The following is a 23,378-nucleotide window of genomic DNA, read 5'->3' as shown; positions in this document are numbered from 1 at the left end:
ACTAAATGTTATCTCTTGGAAACATCCCTCCCCAGTTTTTCCAGAGCATTGGAGCCCACTTTCCAGCTTTGCTTCTCCTTTGAAGATGCAGACTCTCTGGTCTCAGTGGCTTAAATGCTGGTGGAAGAGTCATCTCTTTATAGCTGCAAGGCTTAAGTAGCGTCTCACAATCGCAAAAACCACAAGGTTGTATAGCTCTGGTATCCTGATATCGGCAGCATTGTCGTTTCACCGTCAGTCGGAGTTAGTATGGTTGCATTTTGTCAAGATTTATTCAGAGAGGGTTTTATTTTATTTATATACTGATTTATTTAGTTAGTTTTAATTTACATGCTGCCTTTCGCCCGGGACACCAGCCCTAAGGGCTGGCAGGTGGAAAACCACATGGAATAAGTATCCTATGGGTTTTTTAATACTTCAGGCCTGGGGTATAAATAAGTTTTATTATTATTATTATTATTAATAATAAACATTAAATATGTATATATATATATATATATATATATGAGTGTTTTGAGCTTTTATTTTAAAATACCCTGCATTGTTCCCCTTGAATGTCCTCCATTTTGAGGCACTTGATCCTCCTTGGAAGTTAGGGCATAGGGTCCCCTTGGGAGGGAGACCAGGAAGGTCCAGGGTCGGGTGGCACTAATAGCATTTATTTATATGCCACCCAATCACTGGGAATCCGGACAGCTTACAACAGAGGGGATAATAACAATAACTACATCTCCCAGCATCCCCTCTGTCCAACTGGAACTGATGGGCTTTGCAATCCCTCAGCCTTGGCCTTTCGGAGGGCAGGCTGAAGGTGCCTCCTCCTCCGCGGATGGTGGCAGCAGGTGCCTCTCCCTTCTAAAGGGGAGGAGCGTGGGCGTGGCGTGGGCGTGACATGGCCTTAAGCCCCGCCCTTATCCATGTGGCTATCTAATGTTGGCGTAGCCTTAAACCCTGCCTCTCATTCCTCTCTGGAGGGGTAGTTGAGAAGGCGTGGCTTGTTCTTAAACCCCGCCCCTCGCTCCTGCTTGTAAGCCTCGGGTGTAGCCTGGGCGTGGCTTGTCCTTAAACCCCGCCCCTCGCGCGTCTTTCTTTCCAACCAGGGCGTGGAGTAGTAGGCGTGGCTTGTCCTTAAGCCCCTCCCCTGGCCGCTCTTTCTGGGAACCTCCGGTGGGCGGGAAAGCGTCGCGGCAGGTAAGGCTTTGCGCATGCGCGGTTGGGCCAGTCCCTCTGAGGTAAATCGCGCGGCGTGGAGGCGCCTTGCTCAGTGTGCTCCGTCCGTCGAGCGAGATGCGGGCGGCGGCGGCGGCATTGGCGTTGTTGTGGGCGCTGTGTCTGCTGAGCCCTTCGGCCACGGCGCAGTCGGTGTGGACGGCGTGGCTGAACGTGTCTTGGCGGCTGCCCGGAGGCAACGACTCGGCGTGGAGCGCGGGGGAGCACGGCCTCTTCGGGCAGGACTCTCCGCTGAGGAGGGTCTCGGGGCTGGTGGTCGCCCCTGACGGAGGAGGAGCAGGAGGAGGCGGCCTCAGTGCCTGCAGCGCCCGCACCAACTTCAGCGGCGCCCCTTCGGCGGCGGGCTCCCCGTGGCTGGCCCTCATCCAGCGCGGAGGAGGGTGCACCTTCAGCGAGAAGATCAACGCCGCCGCCAGGAACGGAGCCTCCGCCGCCGTCATCTTCAACCACGCCGGCGGCACCGGGACAGACGTCCAGACCATGACGCACCCGGGTGAGGCCTCCCTTCGCTCGCACGGCGCCGAGAGAGATAACGCGCTTCGTTCGCGCGGCTCTAGCACTTCGCCAGCCCCGCCCCCTTTTGATTGCCCCGCCCCCTTTTGATTGCCCCGCCCACTCCGTCTCACTATGGCAGAAGAAGCCATGGATGCCTCTGCTTTAATGGTTTTGCAAGGGCTTAATTGTGCTTTTATTGTGTTTGGGATTTTTTTGTTTCCTGTGTTGTAATCCCGCCTCGGTCCATAAATATAAATAAACCATATTGTTATTATTATTATTATAATAAAATAATAGCTAATAAAAATAATAGTAAATAGTAATAATAAAACAATAGCCAATAATTATAATAATAAAATGATAATAGTAATGAAATAATAGCAAATAATATAATAATAATATAAAATAATAGCCAATATAATAATAAAATAGTAATAATATAAAATGATAGTAAACAAAATAATAATAATATAGCTAATAATAGATAATAATAATTGCAAGCAGAGCACAATCTAAAATAAATGACATGATTAAAATATCACTAAAATAATACTAATTAGTATACAATAAAACCAAAGTAAACTGGTGGCTTGGGATGCCTCCCTGAAGAAGAATGTCTTTGATGTGGCCTTAGAATTAGCCAAGGAAGTCCTTACTTCTGTGGGGAGGAGAGGTCCTCCATCCCAGCCTCCTCTTCTCCAGGAGGAGAGCATCCTCACTTTAATCCTTACTGCAGAAATAATGCAGTTTTACACCATTTTCACTGCCATAGCTCCATCTAAAGGAATCCTGGGATTTGTAGTTTGTCTTGGCAGCAGAGTTCCCTGACAGAGAAGGCTCAATAGCTCACAAACCCTGGAATTCCACTGCACTGAGCAATGGCATTTAAAGTGGTGCCAAACTGTATTAATTCTGCAGTGCAGAAAAACCCATAGATAAAATGTATGTTCTTACAACTAGGCAGGAAAAATAAAATGAACAACTATTGGATGCCTCCAGACCTCCTGGGCAATTTGCTGCCCATAAACCTATAGGAGAGGAGCAGTTGTGTGTGTCTACAATACCACAACAATGTGGTTTAACACTGCTTTATAACTGCCCTGTCTCCATCCTGTAGAGAGTAAACTCCTTGGCACTAGTCCATCTTACGAAGCCCATTACATTCCTGACTTTACGTTTCTCTTCCATTGATTCCCACTTTGCCTGGATCCAACCGAAATGCCTGACTAAGCTTATTGCTTCTTCCGTAACCCTTTTCACATTTGATAAAATTTTGCTTTCCTTTTTGTTCGTTTCTTCCATTGGTCCTTATGAAGGTACTGTGGGTTTTTTACTTTCAAATATATGTACTAATATTGCAGTCTTATCTGCATTTACTTAGAGACAGGATCCCAGTGAAATTCTCTCGGACCAACTCCCATGGAAGAGAGGTTGCGTCGTGGCTTACTTGTTTGTAACAAGCGTCTTGAGCAAGACTGGTTCCCATACTCATTTATAATTAAAATCTATGGGAAAAGTGCAAAATAATGATAGACAGAGAATGGCATTCTTTTCTAATGGCATTATAGTCCAGGTTCTAAACTCTTCATTTTAGATCGAGGGCAGGGAACATAGATGCAGCCCATGCAGTTACACCGGTCCATAACTCACATTTTTCTTGATGGGAACCAGAGCCTAACAACCTCTGGAGCACCAGAAATTTCCCACTTTTGTTCTATAGAAAAGGCGCTACATTGGGACTCATGGTCCGGCTGATAGGGAATATACCAACCTCCAGAAGTATAAGATGGGAGTTCAGTTTGCAGAGAGTTTTGTCCAGATACTTCTGAGAACTGCCTAATTACGCATCCGATTATGAAAGATGCCAGTCTGCAGAAAAACAATTCCAACAAACTGGGTCCTTGACACTTGCTCTGCTACACCGCTTTGCGTTGCCTCTTCCCCAAGTTGTGAGATAGTTTATAGACAGCACTACCAGCCTCCAGCTGCAATGCTTTTATTTAGGTACGTTCCACAAAGTTGAGCAACCGGACCTCTGAGCAACACCTTTCTTGCCTGTAAACCACAGCTTAGTTTTGTGCAAGAATTTTCCCGCCGGCAGACCAAAGCTTAGCTCTGTGTCGAAAGTAAAATACCTTACTATAGAGATAACAGCAGAAATAGGTTGTGAGCTGCATAGATTACCTTTCTGATCGCATCTGGCTCACAGAAGATTCCTCATCCCTGGCATAGAGCTTTCCTACTATCTAGACAGAGAATGGCTCTTATGCCTTTGCTGATAAAATAGCAACAGATTATCCAGCAGCGTATGAGGGGAAAAAGAATGGCCTGGCCATAATATATAGATGAAAGCATCACCGCAGGGCAGCTGCAGAAAGAAAGCAAAAAACCAACACCCAAACCCACTGAATACTATTTGCTTGGTCGCCTATTGTGAATAGTCATCCTGATAAAAAGAGTTGTTCTACTGTAGGAATTGGTGATATTTTTCTTCTCTTCTGGTAGTTGTTGTTATTATTTATTATGTTTGTTTATATCCCACCTTCCTCCCACTACAGGGACTCAAGGCGACTTACAAACCTAAAGCAGTCCAAGTTTGTCCAGTTGTCCCACAATAAGTGTCTGAGCTAAGAAAATGAGTTTACCCTTGGCAGTGTTGCAGGGTACTTCTGTAGTGCAAGAACTGGATTGGCTGTACAGAAGCTGAAGTAGCTTTATGGAATTTTCTTTCACCAGGTTTAGTCTCATCTTGAAAAGACAATGCATCTGATAAGAGACTATGTTATGTTAAATACTGATTTCAGCTGAGCCACGTGTATACAAACTTGAAAGTGGAACTATAATTGTGCAAATACAAAAAGTTCGTAATGCATAAAGGACTTACCTAAAGTACACATAGGTGTGCTAGTGAAAAAAGGTGGAGAACTAGTAGCTGTTGTGTACTTATCCCTGAATATCAGGAGTTGGGAATAAGGGCTTCCATATCAGAGGAAAGCATTTCCACATAGATTTCAGCCCCCACACCTTTTTTTTCTAGATTCTAAGCACAGTACAGAATATAACTGGGGTACAGTGGACCCTCCCCATCCGCAGATGTTCAATTTCATGTCCCCCAGCAGATGGCAAAAAATGTGGACAGCTGTGCCCCATATTATTCATTGGTGGCATGGGCATGTGGATGCAACACCATCGAATAATATGGGCCTTGGTGATCCATGGATGGCGAAATCTGTGGATTTCCAGTCCACCAATATGAAAGGTACACTGTATATTCTTAGGTTACCAATCTAAGTAGCACACTGCTACATTTTTATTCTTGAGAGAGTATGTTTTGAAGCTGTACAACAGGTAGGACTATTAAGTGTGCAGATAAGGTTTTAGATATCCGTAGAGTGGTCTGAAGGTATGTATCTGTCAAAATCTATCAGGGTCTATCTGGTCTTGGCAGCTTCCTGGCTGAGGACAGTGTTCAGAAACAGTATGGCAGACATGGAGTGGAATATATGTATCAAGGGAAATAATTTTAAGCACACGTCTGTCGTTTACCAGGTGGCTTTCATATGATGGTGGACTTTATCAGGAGCAGTGTATGAGTTGAATTTGTGGTTCTCTTCCTTGGTGGAACACAATATTGAGCTTACCCATGCCATCACCTCACATGTTTGTAAACTGTGTGGATGAAAATCGTCTTAACTGTGTGTTTTCATGTTGCTTCTTGCCAAAGCACCATGGTTATGCATAAAAGCAATATTTGAACAATTTCTGCTTTAAAAATTCTAGGCATATCAAGTGTAATCACGAGAGTAATAGTATTGCGTAGTAAAGCATCCCATTGAGAGAAGAAGGCAAAGCACTTGGCCTTTCTTTCCTTCCTAACGTACCTCTGAATTATTAAATACAAAGGTTTTGTTTGTGTTTGAAAAAACAACTATGCTATGCCATGGATTGATAGTGTGCTCAAGTTAATAACAGAATGTCTGTAGAGATTATAAACATAAGAATTTGGATCCATGCACTGGAAATACTCTTACCTTCTTCAGAATTATAATTAGAGAACTTCTAGGCTCTGAGGCTGCTGTAGATCTATCTGAACTGACGTTCTGTGTTCCTTCCTGCCATTTTGGCTGATGCTTGCTGACAGAGACATCCATATCTTTGTGTCATAGCTAAGAAAATGAATTTACCCTTAGTAATGTAATAGGGTACTTCTGTAGTGCAATAATTGGATTGGCTGTACACAAGCTGAAAAGACAATACATCTGATAAGAGACTATTGTGTTAAATACTGATTTCAGCCATTACACACTATGCCGCATGTGTACAGACTTGAAAATGAAGCTGTAAATGTGCAAATATGAGAAGCCCATGGAATATATAGAGTATTGGACTGTAAACCAAATTACAGAAGTTGTTCTTTAAACAATTTTGTATAAGGTTTCTTAGAGGCTTACTGGGTTTCTCACTGAAAAGATCTATAATGACGAATGAGCTGCTTTGAAAACAGATTCCCACTGCTACCTCTCTGCCTGGCTGCTATAAAGCCCTAAGAAGAGTGCTGGATAAGTTCAAGGGTATGCATTAATGTTAATGCAAGGCAATGATGGCACCAAACAAGCCTTGTTAGTGAGAGCTGGTAGTACAACTTCAAATTATTGTTGTCATTTGCCTTCAAGTCGGTTCCACATACGGCTTTCCCCAGAATCTTTTCCTTTGTGCAGAGGTTCCATGGAAGGCACTAAGGAGACTCCCAGTCTGGAAGGAAGTTTATTTATAAAGATCAAAAACGTGAAAACTACTTATTTAAGCATTAGTAGTATAGTCAGACCTAGCTAGTACTTAGAGAACTGCCAAGGGGTACCAGGTGCTGGAGGCAATATTTCAGAGGAATGCAGTGGGAAACTTCTGAGTATTCCTTGTATGAGAAAACCCTATGAAATTTATGGGGTTACCATAGATCAAGAGAAGGCACATACATATACATCTGCAAAGGATTGCAGTCCCAGTGAAATGAAATATTTTCTTTGCATACACCTTTAAATAGGAAATTATGAGTGCTACACCAGTACCTGCTGTGACTAGTTTGCTCTTGTTTGCAAACCATGGGTCTTGTAGATGATCTTGCTGGTTTCCTCCCTTTACCCACAGAGGTCTGTGGAAGGCTTAACCTGGAATTCTTTATCTGTGTTTGTGATATTTTTGTCACTTACCTTGCCAGTCATAAAATTTTAGCAAATAGCAATCAGAAGACAGTTTCCCAAAACATTTAGTATTCCTTAAGTAACATTATAAAGTACTCACCAAATATCGGCCAAGATGGATTTGACAGAGTTGATCATGAGAAATGGGAACCTTAGCATGTCCTTCTGTAACTCCCATCTATTGAACTGAAGGAGCCCCAAGCAGGGCTCAGTCTGCTAATGTTAAAGTTGTCCTTGTCTGGAGGAAAGTTTCCCTGAAGCTTGCTGGGTTACTGTAGTAGTTACTACAGTACAGGAATAGAATGAGTACCTGAACTTTAGGGAACATCTGCATCTTAAATATATTCAATTATACTGAACCTGACCTACTACTAAAATGCAACCTAACATCAGGGATATTAATCTTTTAAGCATATTTTAATGGTGGATGCTACTATGCCTTGTGTGTCACCATAAAAAAACACTATTATTTCCTGTATCTGAGAGTTGAAGTCCTAACTGAAAAATCTGAATTCTAGATACTTTTGGTAAATCTTCTGTACCTCTGACACCTCCAAATCAAACTAAACACTCCACATAGTAGATGTGCAGAGAAGCTGGTGAAAGGACGGGCTTACGACAACAGTAAACTATGGCCTGGTAATAAACAGAGCCAAAATTTGAGGACACCAGACTGAAGCTGTGCACATTTTAGTAAGAGAGGAGGTTTGGAAGATTGGGGGCACTGTGCCAAGGAGCCATGAAAGCCCAAGGTTGCCAAGTGTTGACTGCAGTGTCACCAGTAATGAACATAGAAATTGCTCATTACTGAGAGTTTGAGGCTGGCTTAAGTTAGTTGAACTTGGATCCCTTTGAAATGGGCTGGGTTAATCATGATTTACTTCTCACTGATTCAAAAGAGAACTAAGTTCAGCTAACTTAGTCTGGATCCAAACCTTTGTACTTATGGTAAAGGAAATAGCTGTGGTATATAAATGTTTGTTATTATGATCCTTTTTAGCTCAAAAGCAAGGGAGCAAACTACAGTATTAAGACTCTGCTTTGAGAAGCAATTGCCAAAACTGTGCAGTTCTGATGAACAGAGTTGTCCTAACACTATTGTAAATTACTGTTGAGTTCCAAGGAGAGATACACACATATAGATTAGTTGTTGGTGACACTTTTGTTGGTGCATAACTGTCACTTGCTATTTGATGTTTCTTTGTTGTCTGTTTTATTGAATCATTTCCTATGTATTTTATATGTATTATCCTACTAGAAAGGCCCCTTCCCCTCCACCACTCCCTTCTCCTTTCGTGTCGTGTCTTTTTAGATTGTAAGCCTGAGGGCAGGGAACCGTCCAATTAAAAAGATTGTATGTACAGCGCTGTGTAAATTTACAGCGCTTTATAAATAAAGGTTAATAATAATAATAATAATAATAATAATAATAATAATAATAATTTATACATGTAGCTTTTCTCCTTGGGAAAACAGCTGCAATCTCTTCCTGAAGCGTTGGGATATTTGTGTGTTTAAAATACAGGTACCTGTATGCTTCACTCTGTCAGACTGCAAATAAAACACTGAACAAACAGAACCAGCCAGGAGAATATAAAGAGAAATTTCAAGTGTGCATGAAGTACTGAATTTTGTACTTAACTGTTGAAATTATGTGCCACTGTTTCTGGTGCCTAGTGGGCAATGAGTTCATTACATGCCATTGTAAATATCTAATGGTTGTGGCAAAATTATAGCAGGTATCCTATGTAAAGGTTCTTGTATTGTCTTGCTTATTGTAGGCTTCTCGCTGGTGGAATTGCAGTTGGAAGCAGAAAGAGCCAGAAAGCAGAAGGGAAGTGTATATGTAGCCCAAGGGTATTCCGATGCAGAACTTGTTTCTCTAGTAAATGTTAATAGTAGTGTCAACAAAAACCCGATGGTCAAGTCCATTTAAGGTGGCAGCTACACTATAAAACACTTTCCAGCAGCCTTATATCTATAGTCATGGTGTTTTCAAAGCAAAAAGCACAAGGTTCAGAACTGCATGTGACACTTCTAGATGTTGCAGCCAAAGCATATAAAACTTATCTGGCAGAGTAAATGTAAAGCACTGAATAGAAAGGTTGGGTAGGAGTTAAAATAATTATTTTGATACAAAAGTTCATATTTGCTCAAGTTTTGGAATTTGTTCTGCTCCCCCCTTTCTAGTGTTAAGATAATAAACCTTTTTTTAAAGTAAACAGTTGTTTACGTAGGCAGGGATGGCTGCAAGATAAGGCAAGTGGAAGGAAATATTTCTTGTACATATGTGAGATTAAATTGTAGTATTTATCATTTACTTTTATGTTTGTTCATTATCATTTCCTGAGCCAGTGTGGTGTAGTGGTTTGAGTGTTGGACTACAACTCTGGAGACCAGGGTTCAAATCCCTGCTCAGCCATGTTAACCCACTTGGTGACTTTGGGCAAATCACATTCTCTCTCAGCCTCAGAGGATGGCAATGGCAAATCCCCCTCTGAAGGAGTTTGCCAAGAAAACCCCGTGTTAGGGTCACCATAAGTGGGAAACGACTTGAAGACACACAGCAATAACATTTACTCTTTATTGTATCATGGTAACGGAAGTATTTACATTTTTGGTAAAGCTGACGTAAAGGCTAACCATTCCCTTTTGAAAATTAACAACTGAACTGTGATGAATATGTAGATTTATTTGCATTGAAGCCATCGGAATGGGTTTCATAAGTTGTGTTAGGACTATGAATCATCCTTTTTCTCCTTGGTACCTCTGGGTCTTCTGCACTGCAGCAGCCTTTCTACCAAGCAAGGGCAACATGGATACTTCTTAATACAGTACCTCTGCCTACTTCAATGCTTAACTCAAAAAGGAACTTTTCCCCTGGATGGTGGGATGTACTGATGCATTAAGCTGAGTGGGGCTTCTAGACCCCTGAAAGATGGCAAATGGGCATCCAACAGTGAGTACTGGTTCTGGAGACATGTTGTCCATGTAAAGCTAAATGTAATTACTTCGAAACACATTTAAACCCATGTAAGCCTTCATCTTAGAATAATACCTTGACAGGTGTATTTACTTCATACATCAAAACAAGTTGCTGCAGCTTGTTCTGAATAATTAAATAATCTGTTCTGAAGAAGTATAACTTGTCTGGCCTGGTGCTTAAAATGTTTAAGGTGCTCTTAAGAGGAAAAAAAATCTATTGTGGTATTAAATATGTCCTGCTGCTGGTGATACCTTTTTTATAGGGCAAAACGCCCAGGCTTTAACAAATGGATAAATATTTACCATGTGAACTTAAAGAGTTCAAAATCTTATCTACTGGTGGCTGCATGAAGATGGTACCTTTCTACAGCAGGACTCAAAGTACAGCTCCATGATAATTGTCCTCGTTGCATAATCCGTATTGACCCCAAAGCAGACATTTTATCAGGTAGATTAAAACAGAACCAAGTTCATTTGCAGATTTTGTATTATATAAAAGGCAGGTTAAATGGATACAAGGTAGTACTAAATTGCTGTTAAATTGACTGGTATATTCCAGATGGTTCCTAATACAGATGATTTTTGGATACTCGATCATTTTGATGGCTTTGATGGTAGATCATGGCTATTTTTATCCAGCAAGCAAGCTTGCTGTGAAAGACAACCAGTTGCTCTACAAATACTAATGGGCATATCTACATATTCTTCCACATCAGTATTTAACCTTTATTCTATACATTGTGTCTTGTATGTTTAATGTTGTATAGAAATACTTTACAAAAAGAAAAGCAGGTGAACATTTCTCCGAATAGTTTTTTTTTTTTTTTTTGTGGGTTTTTCAGGCTAAGTGGCTGTGTTCTAGAAGAAGTTTTTCCTGACATTTCACCAGTCAGGAAAAAACCTCTTCCAGAACATGGCCACATAGCCCGAAAAACCCACAAAAAACTATGGATGTTGGCTATGAAAGCCTTTGATTCCTATCTTCTCTCTGCCTTCATTTTCAAATGAAACATATCTGTGTTAAAAAATAAAATATGCCTGGAAATATTAAACTTGATTGGTGTGTATTTTTAAAGAACTGCTCAGGATTAACAAGACCATTTTGCTGACTGCACTTGGGTCCAAAACACATTGCAGAAATAATCCAGTTTGAGACTGCTTTAACTGCTCTGGTTCCTTATTAGGGAATTCTAGAAACTGTAGTTTTGTGAGATATTTAGCCTTCTCTGTCAGAGTGAGCTCTGGTTCCACCATAAACTACAATTCTCAGGATTCCTTAGCACTAAACCAGGGCAGTTAAAGTGATCTCAAACTGTATTATTTCTGCAGTGTGTTTTGGAAGCCTTGGCAAACCTGTGTCTGGGATTATACCACTTCAGATTGCAGGTGGGAGCTAATGCAGTTGAACCCGCCTCCACAGAAAAATATATTCTGTGTACAATATTAATATGTTGGAAAGATGACTGAGTGTCCTGATGGTTACGTTTTTGTATAGGGGAGCATATGGCCCTCTCCACCCTCGTGAAGCAGTACAGCCCAAGTTTCGGTAGTCTCTGGTTTCTCGACGTTCTTCAAATATATACTCTAGTGGTGATTAAACAAATGATGAGGTCTGATTTCCTTTTAACTGCCTGAAGAAGTTTAATAGAGAGGATGGAATAGATTTTCTGTGGTACAAAGAAGATTAAGTGGTTTTTGAGGAATGGATGTTTTAATATTTACTGAGGCTATACGCAGCTGTTGTGTGGCTAGGTTACTGCTAGCCTTTAAGCTTACTGATCCATCAGTCTAGCTACTTTCAGCAACGGCCATCAAAGGTCAGTGAGTGTTACCCAAACTGAGAATCTGAAAGGTCAGAACTGCAGACAGTTCTTCAGAGAAATTCCCATCCACACCTTTACCCATCTGGGTGTGTAAGCTAAAAGATGACAGGTGTATGGCAATGCAAGTGCCATATGGCACAGGGGCTTTAAGTTCCAACCTCTTCAAGTGTGGTACTTTACCTTGAATACCTTGAAGATCTGTGATTTCATTTGTTTATGTAGTCCCACCACTGATGCAAATTGCATCTGGGTTACACTACTGTTATAGTTGCAGTAGCCAGTGCCATCCTTTTGGAGGTAAGCCTCTCTATACTTGTTCTTGGACGGAGGCATGCAGTCTGCTGCTAGGGCTTGGAAGAACCTGCCATATCTTCTGCTGTGCTGTCATAACTTTCAAGAGCCCAGTCACAAAGTGGTAGCAGAGTAGGTTTATGGGAAATATGTGTTGGGAGTGCATATTTTATAGATACAACTTGGCAGTTATAGCAGATGCATATTTTACCTGAATTAGTAATTTTTACAAAACTTGTGTTTAAATTAAAAAAAACAACTCATTAGTTGTGTAGCTGGAGTATAAATAAAAGATGTATTTCATAGTGGTGGCATGGCCACTTCTTAACATTCACTGAGCCCACATAGAAGCAGGTGCAGCCACCTTGTTGAAACTAAGAAATTCCAGGTCTATTCCATTCCAGACTGAACACTTCCCCATTCCCCGATTCAGTTTTCTGCACATTTTTTCAGTATGGAAAGTTGTTGTGTTGGAAAGATGATAGACTAGATGGATTGGGAGCTTCATGTTCTGTGACGGAAGAAAGGTGGGGTATCAATGTATTTAGTTAAATAATAACAGCATTGGCAATATACCTCTCATAAGCACCTGGTGGCACATGGCTGGTTAAACACATGTGCTGTCTTCAAAGCTATGTAGGTGTGTATTTACTGGGTGTTTTATGTACTGTTAACAGTTTACATGATGGACTTCACCCCTGGTCTCTGTTGCAATATAGTTGCTGCGGTTGTGTCACTGATAACCAGGAAGAGGGTGATGCTACAAAAGAAGGCATGTGTTAACGGACAATTTTGAACTATTTGCTGTTGCTCTCTCACCTTTATGCACTAATGGATATGATTAGTCTAGGAACTTTTCTCAGAGTATTTCAATCAATTTTTGAAAACAGAAGTTTAAATGTGCAGGTGTTGGATGGCATTTAGTGCTAGAGTAGATGCCAAGTACAAGGCTTGCAAGCCGGTAAGTAACCAAGTGAGAATGGGTCCATAATATGTCTCTTGCTACACAGCATCCTCCCTCAGTTGATAATTGCAGATTTGCTTAATGTACAAAACGGCCAGGATTAGGTGCCTCCACTTTTTAACTTCAAGTTGCTTCTTCCCCACCTCTGCTTTTAGTAGGGACTTGAGTTCCTAGCATTCCCACATGATCATTCATAATAGCCCTTCAGTGAAAAACCATTTACTTTAATTAAAATAGCTTGCTGTTGCCTCTGCAAGACTTGAGTTATGCTGCTTTGTTCTTGTCGTGCAGATGGTTAACTGAATATGCCTACATTATGAAATGAGGAACTGGGAATGTGAATTAATTTAGAATCAAGGCCTGAGATCCTCTCTCCACTGCCACCGTCACTTAATGTATTCATTTTTAATGTGCAGAGCACTCCAAAATTATTATCAGGAAATTCAGGCTGTTTACAGAGGTGAGCTATTTCTTGCAAACCTATTACAGGGTTTTCTTGGGAAGTTTCTTCAGAGGGGTTTGCCATTGTCACCCTTGTGGCTGAGAGAGTGTGGCTTGCCCAAAGTCACCCAGTGGGTTTTCATGGCCGAGCTGGGATTCGAACCCTGGTCTCCAGAGTCCTAGTCCAACATTCAAACCACCAGACTATGCTGGCTCTCAAGCACTCCACAAATGTATAATCCCAAGAATTTTTAAAGAGGCCATTAGAACCAAGAAAGTGGTTTTCTTGGTTTGCTCAATCTATTGTCTTATAATACAACTTTTTAAGTACAGTTACTGAAATATTAATACAGATTTCCTTACATTAAGATCCAAATGCACACCCATTCTATTATTTTTCAAGATTTCTCAAAGGAAATCTCTTCTGCGTTGTAGTCTTCTTGTGGATTTTTTCATTGTATGGAGTGGGAAACTGATTCCTAGAAACATATGATCTTGACTAAAATTTACAATGAAAACCTTTAAAAAACCTATTAATACTGAGGCCCAAAATTGGGGTTGCATGGTTATGCTTCAGAAATGCATTATGTATATTAAGTGATATGTTTCCCAGCAAATTCTTAATTTAGTAAAATACTGAAAGTTTTTGGATGCTCTGAGATTTGATTGGGTTGAATAAACGTAAATAAACATTTATGCGTTATAATGTGTGCCATGATACATTTACACTTTGGTAAAAGCTGCAATCTTGAGGTCCTAGCTAGGAGGATGTTCAAGGGCCGTTTGTTTTTCTGTACAGTATCCTTCTTTGTGTGCAGAAAGAGATTTGCCCTAAGGAGACTCCTACTAGTAGCTGCAGAGAGATCCAGTGCTACTTAAATTATACAAGGTTGGACTAACAGGGGTAGACAGGGAAAAGACATGGATCAATATCATCCAAAGCTCTCCCTTTCCCCTCAAGTAGCCCTCAGATGGAGAGAAAATCATCATCATCTCCAGGGCTGGCACAGTATATTTCAGCCCTTTTGGAAACAGTGGGACAAGAAAGCTTGGCAAGTTAGCTTCCACTTTGGCTTCCTCCTCCTCCACCATGTTAGATTGCTGTGCCCATATCACAAAAGGTACATTTTCCCCAATAGCTAATAATAATTGTATTCAAGTATTTTTTGAGCAGGGGTGAAACTATGCATGCAAACTTTATTGCTTGTAGCAAAAAACCAACATGATCAATTACACTGATCCTTACACTGTTAAAATAGGTGGGCAAATAGAGGCAACAAACCTTTTGGATATAATTTTGGCAAGCTCAAAGTGTGCTTTCATGATTGTATGTGCATCAATGCCTCCTAGGAATTATCACTTAGAAAAGTTGCTTAAAATTGCCTGATTTAATTGGGTTTCTCCCCCAACATTTATTCTGTTGAATAATTTTATGCAACAGTTCCCTTGCAGAAATGCATTTCCCAACAGAACCAGCTGAGAATGTTCTGTACCACATCATTTGTTTGCTTTTCTATAGAAAGTGGAGGAAAAAACTCTTCTTTTGGTTATAGGAAAAGAAATAAGAGGTGAAATAGAAGGCAGTTCTGCTCATAGAAGCTTGTAGAAGTAAATGTGAAAGACTTTATTTCAGAATTAGAGTTTTGTAACTATGGCAACCCCCCAGTTTGAAGGAAACATACCTAACAGAGGTGAAACTATCATCTCTAAAAGAGAATGATAGTCAAAATAGGAAAAGAGTACTGGCAGCTTTCCAGCTGCCCATTCTTCTAAAGGCAGCCACTACAATGTTAAAAGGTTAGCACACAAAAGAGTGCCAGATCTTCAGCCCCTGCTTTTTACAGGTCTCTGAAGGTCAGATGCAATGTCTTGGTTGCCTGCAATATTACTTTGCTTTTTTGGGGGAGGCAGTGGGGGGTTCCATGATTATAAATCAAACAGTGAATTTATATTAGTGGTAGTGTTGATGTGCTGAACAAATCTCCAGCACAACAAAAACAATGGTCAATTTGTGCATATTGAGGGCGTCCATATGGTTTTTGTTGTTGTTAACCACCCTTGAGTTGATCTCGACTCAGGGCAACGCTGTGGATGAGACACCTTCAAAGCTCCCTGTACTCCATTGCTCTGCTCAATTCCTGAAATTCATACCCATGACCCCTTTTATAGAGCCCATCCATCTAGCATCTCCTTTTCTACATCCACCCTTCCTAACATTATTGTTTTTTCCAGTTAGTTGTCCCTTCTGATGATGTGACAAGTACAACAGCTTCAGTTTAGTCATCTTGGCTTCCAGGGAGATTTCTGGCTTGGTCCGTTCTAGGACCCATTTGTTTGTCTTCTTGGCTGTCCGTGGGATCCTCAGAACTCTTTTCAAGCACCACATTTCAAATGAGTTAATTTTCTTCCTATCTGCTTTTCTTAATTGTCCAGCTTTCACATCCATATATGGTAATAGCGAATACAGCCTTAAGGCAAATGTAAGGAGTATGCACATACTGTATTAGGTACTGTAGCTATCTGAATCATATAATGATGAATTAGACATTAAGCCACCTGTAAATTTACTGGTTTGTCATCTGAGTCTGCGGACTGAATGAGAATCCAGTCAGTTTTTATAGCTAGCTTCTGTGCATTTTGTGAAGAAGCATACTTAGCTCAACCTACTTTTTGTATATTTTGTGCATGGCACCATTTGAGGTACTCTGTTTCATGTTATGTGATGGATCACTTGTGATTAATATAATCTCATTATGGAACACTTAATCTGGGTGTAGTCTTACTGCTCTTTTTATATTAGTTATGTAACTGTCAGTTTCACAGTTTGGTTTACTTTGTTGTTATGGTGTACGTGTGTGTATGGGGGGGGGGGTGTCAAATTCTTCGTAGGTGTAAATGTAAGACCAGCAGTTACTTTGTCCGTATGTAGCATGATTGAGAGTCAGCCCCAAAAGTGAAGTCTAAGAAAATCTGTATCCCACTGTACAGTCAGCCCTCCTTATCCATAGATTTTTTTTATCCATTGATTTAAGCATCCACAGTTTGAAAATATTTTAAAAAGTATAAATTCCAAATAGCAAACTTTGATTTTGCAGTTTTATATAAGGAACATCATTTCATTGTACCATTGTATTTAATGGGACTTGAGCATCCACAGATTTTGTTATCAATGGGGGGTCCTGGTACCAAAACCCAGTGGATACCAAGGTCCCACTTTAATATCAAAATACTACTTGTGTTTCCAGGGATCAAGTCTGTAGTTTCCTGATTATTGATGGCAACCTGAAATCTTCTATTGAACCATCAGGAAAGAAAACTTCCAGTGTAATGCTTGTATGCCCTACATGAGAAGCTGCTGGCAGCTTAGAGGCAATGCCTCTTTCACAGTGACAGCAGGCCACATCTTGTGCTGAAATGCAGATGCCACCGGCTGTTGTGGAGATACTTGCAGCAATTTTGTTTTCCTGTGTGTGCCTCTGTGGAGCAGGAAGTCAGGTGGCTTTAAAAAGTTCTAATTAAAGAAGAAAGAAATTACGACAAAAATCTGGACAGCAGCCATAAACCCCATGCAGGTGCTGGAACAATTTAATGTCTGTGAAAATAAAATGATTTCAGTCACATATAAGGCTGAAGAAAGTTGGAGGCTTACTACAGGTATACTTTAGTTAACAAAGTAGGTGTGTTCCTGGACATTATTTCTTTCACAGAAAATTTGTTAACAGAGGCAGAAATAACATGGAAAGAAGTAGGTTCTTATAACCCCTCCTCTCCCACACCCCTAAAAAGCAGTTTGACGTGTTGCAGAGGACTTTTTATTCAGAACTGCTGATATGCACATGTGAAATGAAACAACCTGGTAAGATAAGCCTTGCATAAATAAACAAAAACATTTTGAACCTTCTAGAGACTGCTTGAAGGCTTCTTCCAAAATGCAGGGATGTCTTCCTTGCTTTTTTTTCTTCTTTTGTCACATAGCATCTCACTGTAGTAATCTAAGTGAACATAGTTCTCCAAGGCTACTGAACATAATGGGTTTAGGGCTTACCTATACTTCATTGAGTTGGGGGGAGGCATTGGGAATTCCCTGCAGCCACTTCCATATTTCCTCTGTGTTTCTTGCTCTCTCTATTCTCAGTATTCATCTCTGTACTGTAAGTATAGTTTTAGTTCCAGTAAACAGTTAAGTGCCCTGGGTTTTAAGTAGCCTTGTGTGCCCAAAAGCCTTCATAAAGAGAAGCACGTTCTCAGAGGCTTCATTAATTTAGGTATAAATTAAAGATGAGGCCCTCTTTCTGAACCTCAGAAGGAGCAGACAGTCTGTCAACTGCCCTCTATTGCCTCAGACCTCAGCGCTGGGCAGACTACTGGGTCTCAAGCCCTCTGAACTGGGACTATAAAAATGAAAGTAAAAAAGGGATTATGGAAAAGAAGTGATTTTGACGGAATTTGGAAAGAATTTATTGAGAAAGTATTGAGAAAAGAAGATGGAAGATTACCCCCATGAGAGGAACTGAGATTTTGGATGAAATATAAGGATGAAAATGGCTCCGGGGAAGGGGAGCACTGAGGTAGGATATTAAAGATATTTAGACAAATTGTAATAGAATAGAGGACTAGCCTGGAAGAAGGAAGAGCCCTCCCTCCAATCCATCTGCCTTGGTCCAGGCCTCAGAGGGAGAGAAGAACCACTGGACCTCCTCCCCTTTTCCTCCACCATTCCCTTCTCCTTTTGTGTCGTGTCTTTTAGATTGTAAGCCTGAGGGCAGGGAACTGTCTGATTAAAAATAATAATTGTAAGCTGCCCTGAGAGCCATTAGGGCAGGATATAAATACCTAAATAATATGTGTGTGTGTGTGTGTGTGTGTGTGTGTATTGTAAAATGATCAATATTTAATTATGAATCTTAATAATAATAAAAAAATTAAAAATGCAATGAAACCAATTGGAAACCAAAGAGGTTGCCGAGTATGTTCCATATATCTAAGACTCATGCTACTCTGCCATCGGCCTGCATTTTGAATTACGTAGATTATGTCTGTGAACTCATTTCATTGTCATCTCAAAGAAATGAAGCTGGAAGAACAATGGCTGGCTTGAAATTGTACAAGCACCCTACCTGGACCTTGTTCACCTTGCTACTGTCCCTACTCAAAATACTGTTGATGATGGTGCCCAAGTAAACCTACTGACCAGTCATACCTTCAGACCATCACTGAACATGTCTAGAAGCAATGGTTGACATCCAAGTCCATATCACCTTTGTAAATCCATGTGTTTTAGACTTTGCTGAGAGCTGGCATGATGTAGTGGTTTGAGCATTGGACCAGGACGCTGGAGACCAAGGTTTGAATCCCTGGAAACCTATTGGGTGACATTGGGCAAATCATACTCTCCCAGTCTCAGAGGGTGGCAAACATCTTCTGAAAAAAAAATTGCCAAGAAAATCGCAGAAACAATTTGAAAGCATGCAACAACAATAATGTGAAACTGAATGTCACAGAAGTTCATTCTTCTAATTAGACCATCAGATACTGTTGGTGTGCTCTGACTACCTCAGTCTTGGCTTGGCATATGGAGTGAAATGAATGCTCTTATATCTATTGGACAAAGAGCATACACAATACAAAATACTATATCTTGTCCTGAAAGGTGGCATGATCATTGTTTTCCAGGTGCCTCCTCCATACATCTTATTATAGGCTTTGAAACTACATCACCCAATTCTGTTTTAGCTTTTTTCATCTTCCCTTTGTCCTAAATATAGGCTAAATATAAAGGTGGATGTTGTTGGATTTAATTACAGGCCCTGCCTCACTATACTTGGAGAGGCTGTCTGTTTTTATATAGGTTGCCTATATGTCTGCCCAACTCTAAGATTATTATTATTTTTTTAACTAAAAGTTGATAATCATGTTGGAGGACTGGATTCAGTGGTACATATTTATTGTTATTAGAAGCCTCTAAGCAGAAGCTTAAATTTGGATCCAACGTTTCACCAAATTAACAATACATGTACAGTTTAAATACGATAAAATTCAGTAATACAGCAATAAAATACAAAAGGCAAGGAATGTGAAAACAGCAATAAAAACAGTGAGTTTTGAACAGTTACATATGTTAATATACTGACTCCTGGGCTAAAAATGTTTGTCTCACATTGAGTCACTTAGCAAAAACTTTAGGAGCTTGAGAGCAGTTCAGCTTGATATTTCAAGTTAATTTTTATGTAACTTAAGTGGCTACGTATTGAACAGCTGATACAGGTATTATCATATTGACTCAAAGTTTTGTGTCAAGAACACTTAAAATGCCACTTGAATGCTGTGCTTCAATAATTTGTAGAATATTGATGGCAGCAGTCCATGTACTCTGTTGCTTTGGATCAGCAATCGCTCAAGTGTTTTTGATGCATAAAAAAGTGTTCCCAGTAGAGTATGGGAGGGGGTATAGGTGTTGTATGAAAGTTAGCCAGTACACACCAGTTTGGTAGGAAAGCAATGCTCTGAGCAGCTTTCCCAGTTAGTAGTGGCAGTACTGGCGAGAATGAACCAAGGATGTCTTGTTGATCATACCTTGATGATTGCCTGTCTACCTTTGGGGAAGTAGTGGCAGGTAAATTGCTTACTGCTGTTGCACTGGGTTTCTATAGACTGTCTTCAGCTGTAGATGCAGTAAGTCCACCCCATCTGCAACACCAACACATATCTTGAATATGGACCTTGCATATCAACCCAGTAGCAAAGTTCACCTGTCTATGATAGTAATGAACATTTAAGCTATGCTCTGCCTGTGTGTCTCCCAATTCCCAAGGGAGAAAAACAGCTTGGAGATAGTAGTTCTAATGAGGAGTAAGTTAAACATCTTTTGCTGTACCATCAGCTAGTACTCTGATTTGCACTTCCCAGTTCTTCCTAGCAATTCAAAAGCAAAAGTTTGTGTTTAACCTCAAATGCTAGTTTTTGATCAGGAGTCACTATTTGGAGTTGAAACATAAAGTAAAACAAAGAAGATATATAATACTATATATTTTATCAAAAGTATGTTTACCTAATCAGTTCTTCTATATTTTCTTCTAAATGAATTAATAGAAGGAATTAATACTTCCTTTTAGGGTTTGTCTTTTAAGAAAGTCAGATTGGTATTGTGGTTTGAGCATTGTACTAGGACTCTGGGAGATCAGAGTCTGAATCCATGGAAGCCCACTGGTTCTGTCCTTACACATGTTTGTCAGCCTCAGAGGAAGGCAATAACAAATCTCCTCTAAAAAACAGCAACAACCAACTTGTAAATGTTCAATAGGGCCAAGAGCCAATTGTATACTTCAGGTATCCAGCATCAGCAGAAATGGGATTTTGCTCACCTGTTGTACACCATATATCTGCTCTAGAGAGTTTGCCAGCTCTCTGCAATAGGTTTTTAAGATATATAAGGTGGTGCTGGAGGGAAAAGAGTCACTGATTCTAATGGATATAACAGGATCCATTAACAAAGCCTCTGACAAACAAGTTTGTTTTTATTAAGTCTTTTTTTCTCCTGTTCAGCTCCTCTGGGTCCCCCATACAGTTACATTTTTAAAGCAGCATGGGCATTGGGAGTATTGTGAAGGAGGGCTGCAGAAACACAGCTTTGTGTTGGGTTGTAGTAGGTGTCTTCATTAAATACTGCAATGAAGCTTGAGTTTGGAAGTAAAGGGGTTGTAGCTGGTGTTCCTGCTTACAAGAGACAAGGTAAACAGCCGCAGTCTCCAGAATCTATTATTAATCTTTTGGGAACAGCAAAACATAGAGAAAAGTAGAAGGTAATAAGACTGCATCACCAGTTCCTGCTAGCATATTAAAAAATCAGAGATCTGTATGTTTGGCCACCAAAATAGAAACAATAAGAAAGGTGGAGACTGGTGAAAGAAAAATATCCCTGGATGAATTTTGGAAGAAGTTTTCAAATAGCCTCTAGAAAGTTCAAAATTACCTGTGAAAGGCTTATCTGGCCTGGTTTTATTTTACACATTTTATTAGTTTTGAATTAAAAATTTGCTGAAATGTATTCAGCTGCTCTTCTTTTGTGGCGAAGGAACCTATCATGATCTTTCTGCCTGTGGTACCATAGTTTCTGTTAAAGAAGTAATGATCAGGAATACATCTGTGTTATTAACTGCCCAATCTATTCTATATTTTTGGATGAAATTGAACTCTCCAAGTTAGTCTCTAGAGCAATATGGAGCAAAGAACTTACCAACAAATGTTAAATATTTGGGTAAATTATATTCAGATTTATCCAACAAATATGCTGCAGTACGAAAAGCTATATCATAGAAGGCTGTTTCAGTGACCTGAACTACTTTGGCTAACTGTAAGAGGAAGGAAATACGTTGTGTCACCCTCTAACAAAGCTGGCTTTGACTGCTACCATAAGGGTGCAGTTAATAAATGACACACATTAATTGTTTTAAGTGTTAGCTACTGTTTTGTTAACCCTTCTCTGGAGATAACAGAGAAAACTGCAATCTCTTTATTTAAGCAAGTTAGTTTGGGTCAGCCAGATAATTCATTACAAGCGTTATTTCTAGTATTTTCTGCTTCTGTTAATCCACAGTGGGATTTTTAAAAAAGCATCTGGTCTTCGGTTGCATCCTTATGAAACTGTGGCTTGACTTGCATAATAGGATATGACCTTTTTTACTGGAATGAGATCCCCACATTAAGCCATGGTTAGCACTGGGCAGGAAGCAGACCGATACTAAAATTGTAAAGGAATTCCCCTGCTGCTGCTGCAGCCCTCCAATGTGCCTTGGTTTTGCAAATACTATATACAGGAGATGATAATAATAGAATGAACACACTTCTGGGTTTGAGCATACAAAACTGCCATCATTCTTTTGAATTGCTGTTCAGAATAAAGTTGAATTCTACAATTTTGCAGCTTACAAGTGTTCAGTCTTGTGTTCTGCTACACAGGTGGAAAGTTTTTGTACTCTGACACAATCCAACAGACTTCCTTGCCTTACTCTAATGCCCATCTTAAAGGATCATGGTAAGGGCACATCCATCACCCATTTGTGTTCCTCCACTCTCCCATTAACAATGACAAAATTAAAACAAAACAAAACCCAGGCACTTCACTTTCAGGCCAGTTGAGGAGCAGAACAGATAAGCATGTTCAGGTTCTTTTGTAGCTCTTTCTGCAGGCTGATGTATATGCTTGTTCACTGCCATCATTCACATATACAGGAAATTGGTAAATGAGAACAGTGCGTTGAATACTAAATGAGCCTTTACAAGTTAACCATCACTTTCAGAAATGGAAATCTAATGCTCTGATTGTTCTCTCACACAGGTACAGGAAACACTGTAGCCATTATGATTAGTTATGCGAAAGGCAAAGAAATACTCCATAAGATGGAAGTTGGTTTTCAAGTAACTATGATCATTGAAGTGGGGAAAAAACATGGACCATGGATGAATAACTATTCCATCTTCTTCGTTTCTGTGTCCTTCTTCATTGTCACAGCAGCTACTGTTGGGTACTTCATATTTTACTCTGCTCGAAGGCTTAGGATTGCAAGAGCTCAAAATAGGAGACAGGTAGGTTCTTCTTTTTATATGTATTATTTCCCATCTATTGGGGCGTCTGTAAGGCTGTTGCAGCTACTTGTTCCCTTCTCTTGTTCATAGTTGTACAAATACACTATCTAGATTTACTTTATAAATAGATGGCAAAATAATCAATATTGATCTTTTAACAAAGGATAGGCATCTGCTAGACTCACCAGTATGTCATGGTTGGTTTAACAGCTCCACTTCAAGCCTTACTGGCTTGTAGCAGATAAACAGGTGGAGGAAGAGGAGAATGAGGAAAATTAGTGTGATATAGCAGCTAGTGTTGTACTAAACTGATTGTTCTCTCACATGGGTTCTAAACAGATTCATGATCAGCCAAGATGCTTACTGAAT

General features: G+C 40.1%; 1 protein-coding gene across 1 annotated transcript in view; it reads left to right on the top strand.

Annotated features, from left to right (window-relative positions):
- The first annotated feature begins 1,208 nt into the window (after positions 1-1,208).
- The window catches only part of RNF128 (ring finger protein 128), a 34,374-nt gene continuing 12,204 nt past the window's right edge, over positions 1,209-23,378 (top strand). Inside the window, exons 1-2 of the mRNA XM_042478086.1 lie at positions 1,209-1,723; positions 22,762-23,009. Coding sequence (XP_042334020.1) covers positions 1,288-1,723; positions 22,762-23,009 — 684 coding nt within the window. The 5' untranslated portion in view covers positions 1,209-1,287. The remainder of the gene's footprint in view (positions 1,724-22,761; positions 23,010-23,378) is intronic.

Source organism: Sceloporus undulatus, chromosome 7 (genome assembly GCF_019175285.1).
Source record: "Sceloporus undulatus isolate JIND9_A2432 ecotype Alabama chromosome 7, SceUnd_v1.1, whole genome shotgun sequence".
NCBI classification, from domain to species: Eukaryota; Metazoa; Chordata; class Lepidosauria; order Squamata; family Phrynosomatidae; genus Sceloporus; species Sceloporus undulatus.
This window is presented reverse-complemented; position numbering and strand designations above follow the sequence as displayed.